Source organism: Amia ocellicauda, chromosome 5, assembly GCF_036373705.1.
Source record: "Amia ocellicauda isolate fAmiCal2 chromosome 5, fAmiCal2.hap1, whole genome shotgun sequence".
NCBI lineage: Eukaryota > Metazoa > Chordata > Actinopteri > Amiiformes > Amiidae > Amia > Amia ocellicauda.
In genome coordinates this window covers 12,644,427-12,650,426 of record NC_089854.1, presented here as the reverse complement: position 1 = coordinate 12,650,426, position 6,000 = coordinate 12,644,427, and the positions used below count along the sequence as shown (strand labels likewise).

Below are 6,000 nucleotides of genomic sequence, written 5' to 3'. Positions count from 1 at the left end.
TCAATCTTTCAAAATGTTACTTGAACAGTTCCTGTTTTCCACTCTGGGACAACAGTTTCTTAATTTCAGATATCCAATTTGCTCCCGCAGCGCAACATCTTTGTGATTCCAGGCTGCCTTCCAGGATAGCTGGGTGAAGATGCTGTAGTTTTCTTTCAATTATTAGTGGGGTTTGAAGCCCTAATAAAGTTGGGCTGAGACCATATTTCACTGACTTCCCGGTGTCAGTATCTTTTGTGATCAATTATTTTGATTGGGGGAGATAACAGAAGAATACCATATCTAGACTACCTAACTTGTGTACCTTGTGTACACTGTGTTGTGTGTGTGTGTTTGTTTTGTTTTGTTACAAAAATAAACAGGCATAATTTACGTCCATATTTTGGAATCTGAAAGATAAATAAAAAGTCGTCGACCTCACCTCGCACCATTGAACTTGCCAAGAAGATTAATTGAATCCGTGATGTAACTTTAACTTAGCCTTTGGGGCTTCTGCCCATACTTTACATGGCAGCTTCGGGCTTCTTAGGAAGGTCAACTGTTTCTCCCTTCTGATTGGCTCATATTCAGCACGGCCCGCCTCCAGAAGCTGGCCCCTGCGCTCCCGAGTTTTAATTGCTCCCTTCAGCCGTCAATCGAGCCAACGCCGTCCAATCGGAGGTGTCTGTCCTTTTCACTGACGTTACGACGACCCGGCTGTCCCACATTCAACATGTCGGCGGTGTCTGTGTCCCCCATGTGTGTCCGGGCGAGCCGGGGCCTCCTCCGGCTAGTCACTGGGATCAGGCTCGGTTCTGCTCCACCGGTACCGGTCTGGTTGCGGGCCATGTCTACAGAGCGCCCCGGAGGTGCAGAGAGCGGCGGGACTGGCGGCTTGGCACAAGCGATCCTGCAAGACCGACTCCGACAGGGAACGAATCAGGTTTGTCTGTGGTTTAACTCCCTGTTGATGGAGGGGGAAAACGTGTGTATTACACCTGTATATAAACGTATAGATTTGAAACGCGTACATGTAATAATCGAAGATGGCACTAGTAACGTGCGACAGTGTAGGGGGTTAGGCTGTTGTATTGGGATGAATGAGTGCAATACACCGCTCGACAAGTCGCTCTTGTATTTACGATGCCCTCTACCACCGAGGGAAGAGGTTTATAGATAACTGGCAGTAATCGTTAAGAAAACCGTTTTGTTTTGACACAGTCTTTGCATCCCAGATGTTAGATGTGGAATAGGAGTCCACTAGAAGCGTGCTGCGATATCGTTATCGGTAAGCGACTATGAGTCCTGCGGTTGCTAAATTGATCTGATTATGACAGTTGCATTGAAAATATTATATATCCATATACAGTATACATATAATAAATAAATAGAATGATATTTAAGTCGGCGTGATAGTAACGTGTGTTAATCAATTCCAGCTTAATTGGTCGATTATGTACCAGACCTGTGCAGTGTGTCCCTGATGTAGTTGCCAAGGTCAGCATAGTGGAAAACGAAAGGCTCAATAATGACGTTATCTGTAGGAGTAGTATTAGTGTATTATTTATGTTTGGATACTGTCAACCTGAACTGCTGTTCTGCCCTTTTCCATGCCGTATCTCTAATATTTGCCATGTTTTTAAATAAGCTGCCCACCATACCTGTAATCACCCCTTATGCTCATGGTGGCACACAGTTGTCGCAAAATGTACATAATTCACAAAACTGTATTACAAGACATCATGGAGTACATCAAATGCAGTCCTAGCTGAAGTAACGTGCATTGGAGCATGGTGCAATATAGCAAACCGTGCAAAATTCTTACACTGGAGTAGTTTAGAAGTAGCTATTGAAGAAATGTGCTAAGAGTTACACACTAGAAAAACAATTCTGAAATATACACACTTTTGAAAACCTAAATGTTTTTTTCCCAAAATATAAAGCAACCATGCCAACCTTTCCTCCAGTACTGAGGGGCAGTTAACACTTACCTTGCAAAAAGCTTATATTTTCACATATAGTATATATATATATATTTTTGCTAGACCTCCTGGAAATCAATTTAAATTGTAAAATATAAATTGAAGGAGGATTTTGTTTGTTTATTTTCTCCCGTGTGTGTTACAGGTGAAGCCCCCCCCAGATGCCGAGGGGGCGGGGAACACGGGGGGCTCCGAGCAGAAGCAGCAGGAACAGCGGGATGAGAAGAAACAGAAGGAGAACACCGCCTATGCCAAAAAGATGGTCTTGAGGCTGGCAGGGGTGCTGGGCCTGGGCAGTGGCATTGGGGTAGTTTACATCTTCGGTGAGTGGCTGTCCTGTTCCAGACCCCATTCATTGGTTGTTTCACATTTCAGGTGATTTTATTCATGCTCTTCATTTGAATGCCCTGTCTAACTTTGGTTTGTCTCTCCTCCTTTTCAGGTAGCAATTCTGTGGATGAACAAGGGAACAAGGTACAGTCTGTTTATTTTGATGGGTTGCAGGTTTGAGTTGGGCCTAGGTCATGTGGTTTGCTAGATTGTGCCCACAGCTCTTGCCTTTGTTGCTCACATGTGTCTCGTGTAAGTGGCGCCATTGTGCACTAGGTGTCGGCCCTGCGGTGTGAAGCAGGGAACACACATCAAAGAGCACACTTCTCACTCGCAGTCAGGTGTGACTGGGAGGAGGACTGGAGTGTGCCTACAAGAGAGGTGCGGACACGCTCACATCCTATGCCACACTTAGTCGTCGAGGGCATGTGGGTGCAGAAGTGTGGAGGGTGGGGGCGGGGGTGTCAGTGTGAGAAGAGACCCCAGTTCCTGCTATTGATCCTGGGAAGGTGTGGAGGCTGGAGGTGCAGGGGACTCAGAGCTTTCTCTCCTGAGTTAGGATGAGAGTCCAAGAGCGCTGGTGGGATCTAGACCGAGGGAATGATCAGATGCAATGGAATGGTCCTTCAGGAGCAGATTAACAGCAGGGCACAGTACTGAGTGTCAAATTAGACAGACTGAAACTAAGGGAGCTTACTCCAGCTGGAAATGTTTCCTGTGTGGATCCTGTGTATAGTTTAGCAGTTTTCTGATTTATATATATTTTTTTAAAGGTAGAAAATAAAAAATGCTGACTGTGACACTTCAGTAGTTTTGAGAACGTGACTATTAATGTTCCTGTCCTTATTGCCCAAAGTGTTGGGTGTCTGCTCTCTCTCTCGTTCCCAAGGGAAAGTGGCTGCAGTCGGTTTCCCTCATCCTCAGTGTGGCGTTAGGTTGTAAACTGAGCCCGGGAGCTGAGCACACTCCCAGAGTCTCTCTGTTTGTGTCTGTAATCTCTTTAGCACAGGGGCATCAATGGCTTTTGACAGTGCTGCTAAATGCACATTCAAAGTATCAAAGCTATAGCGGGGGGGGGGGTTAATTTTACATTAACTCTGAAACGAGATACAAAACGTGGACAGTGACTTAATAAATAATACATTATAGATAAATATACTATTAGTATGTTTTATTCAATCTTATAACCTTGTATTAAACTAGTTGTTTTATTTGTTTTTGTTTTTATTAGTATTATTATTGCTGAAAAGAGATCTGTAGCAATTGTTTACCCCCCACAAATTAATCTGTTGGTTTGTATATAATAAAGCCTGACCTAAAATGCAGGAGTTGCCAAGTTCCTGAGTGTGGAAGTATATGGCACGCCGTTGTGACATTTAATCTGTAACCGGATGTTAATTAGTATGCATTGTTGATATCAAGCATTAACTGCCCAGATTTGTTGTTTTTAAATAAACTGCAGGATATTAAAGACACAGCTGAAACTGGTACTATCATACAGGGAGTGGATCTAAATAAACTAGATAAATAAATTAATACACTTTGGTAAACTAGATAGATTTGACCAGAATGTTAGTATTTCCAATCCCAGTAGAGCCTAATGTTCTTTCATGCAAAAAAATAGTTTATCTGATGCTTGGAGACTTTTATACCCCACCACAAAAGACTACACATTCTAGTCTCACCCTCATAACAGTTATTCAAGACTTGATTATATTTTTAAATCTAATTCTGCTTAAGCAACTTGTTAAATTGTAAAATGAATGATATTTTAATTTCTGCCAATGCCCCAATGACGTGCATTTTAACTCCGACTGATAAGATATGGGGATTTAATAGAAAGTACCTCCTGGTTAGTGAGTTTATCAAATATATAAATAACCATGTTGATTTATTTTATACTACAAATGTTAATTCTGAAGACCCACATAAACCTAATGTTCATATACAGGGTTCCCACGGTCATGGAAAATGCTGGAAAAGTGATGGGGAAAAAAGAAAAAAAAAATGGTCATGGAAAGTTATGGAAAATTACCAAAATATAAAAAGTAATCGAAAAGTCATGGAAAATGACCAAACAATTTGAAGTCATGGGAAATAGCAACACATATACACAGTCAAACCCATTTACAACATACATGGGATACAATGTACACTCTGATACAAAGTAACAGTTTAAAGGATGCAGAATGAAATTGTATTAAATCCTGTTTAAAATTTCATTTTAGTACATACTCTTTAATACATGTGATTATTATGAACGTCATGGCACACAGTGGTCTGTGCCAAATATTGTGTACACAGGGATTTCCAAGTCTTGGGAGAGACTGTATGAAGTGCATATACACTAAGCACAACTCCTATAACCATATAGCAACACAAAGAAGCTCGGTGCGTTCACAACACGCAGACTTTCGACATTCTGCACAGATTCTCAAGATCATTGGTTGCGTTCCTGTACTACAAATTGACCTAATTCTGAACAGAATCTGACCATTCAGCCAGTAAATTCACAGTGTTTGTGTAGAATAGAGCAGAATTACGTAAATCCGTGTGGTCAGGATCTGCCAGAATGATGATCGCCCTTTTATGTGAAATAAAGTTAATAGTAAAAGTTAATCACATGCACATCCAACTTACTTAGTAAGTGCAGGGTACAAACATCCATATAAAGTAAAAAGAAAGAAATATCCGCACACTTACCACAGCTCCAATGCACACATAAAAAGTATTTATGTAACCCATGCTTCACAGGTTTTTAGCAAAAACTTTTCGATCTACACAAGATCTTCACACAAGATCTTCATCAGGATCCACATTTCGATCTTCAAGTGATCACCATATCCTGATGAAGATCTCTTGTAGATCGAAATGTTGTTTTTGTGAAATAAAGTTGAATTGCTGTTTTCATTGTTTTCTCATTATCATACACATAGTGTTCCGTGTTTTTGGTTTTAATTTTGAAATAAAACAAACAATAAAACCAGGTTTAATAAGATGAGAGAAAAAAAAAAATACTATAGCCTTGCGTTTCTCAACCCAGGTCCTGACAAACCACTGTCTCTTCTAATGTTCGCTCAAACCTGTAATTGAACAAATTAAGTGATTAATTAGACATTTCATGTTATTTTCAGCTCTCAAGTGTTGGTTGATTATTCCATTTAAGTTTTCAATTAAACAAGTGAGCGCTCTGCTAGAACAAAAAACAGCCGACACAGGGGTTCCCAGGACCAGTGTTGAGAATCCCTGCCTACATTAAATACTCAAACTTTGCAGTGTGTCCGTTGCATTTAAATTAAGTCGCTAAATGTATGATATGCATATTTATTTAAAATCAAGTAAATAATAACAATACATATTTTTCTATTCAAGATTTTTTTTTTCAAAACCATAAACAAGTTCTACAAAAGTTACAAATATACACTGTTTATCCCAAAGCTCACTTTTGCTGAGTTTCTTGTGCCATTTGCTTTCTACATGCCGCTTTATTCTGTCAGCGCAAGCTCTGTCCAACCTCCGTATGTGAGCCAGTCATAACGTGTGATATTAAACACATGACCTCCAGCAAACATCTGTGAGTTGTACACTGCAGAACAGCTTCGATGTGAGCGCTGGCAAGATAATGTCATAATATCAAACAAGCTTGTGAAGTAGTGTTTCATAAAAAATAATTACCCATAAGATACTGAAAATAATATTGGATGTGTTT

General features: G+C 40.4%; 1 protein-coding gene across 1 annotated transcript in view; it reads left to right on the top strand.

Moving 5' to 3' along the window:
• The first annotated feature begins 686 nt into the window (after nucleotides 1-686).
• Nucleotides 687-6,000, top strand: part of timm50 (translocase of inner mitochondrial membrane 50 homolog (S. cerevisiae)) — a 28,932-nt gene continuing 23,618 nt past the window's right edge. Inside the window, exons 1-3 of the mRNA XM_066703877.1 lie at nucleotides 687-922; nucleotides 2,107-2,284; nucleotides 2,404-2,435. Of these exons, the coding sequence (XP_066559974.1) occupies nucleotides 713-922; nucleotides 2,107-2,284; nucleotides 2,404-2,435 (420 nt within the window). The 5' untranslated portion in view covers nucleotides 687-712. The remainder of the gene's footprint in view (nucleotides 923-2,106; nucleotides 2,285-2,403; nucleotides 2,436-6,000) is intronic.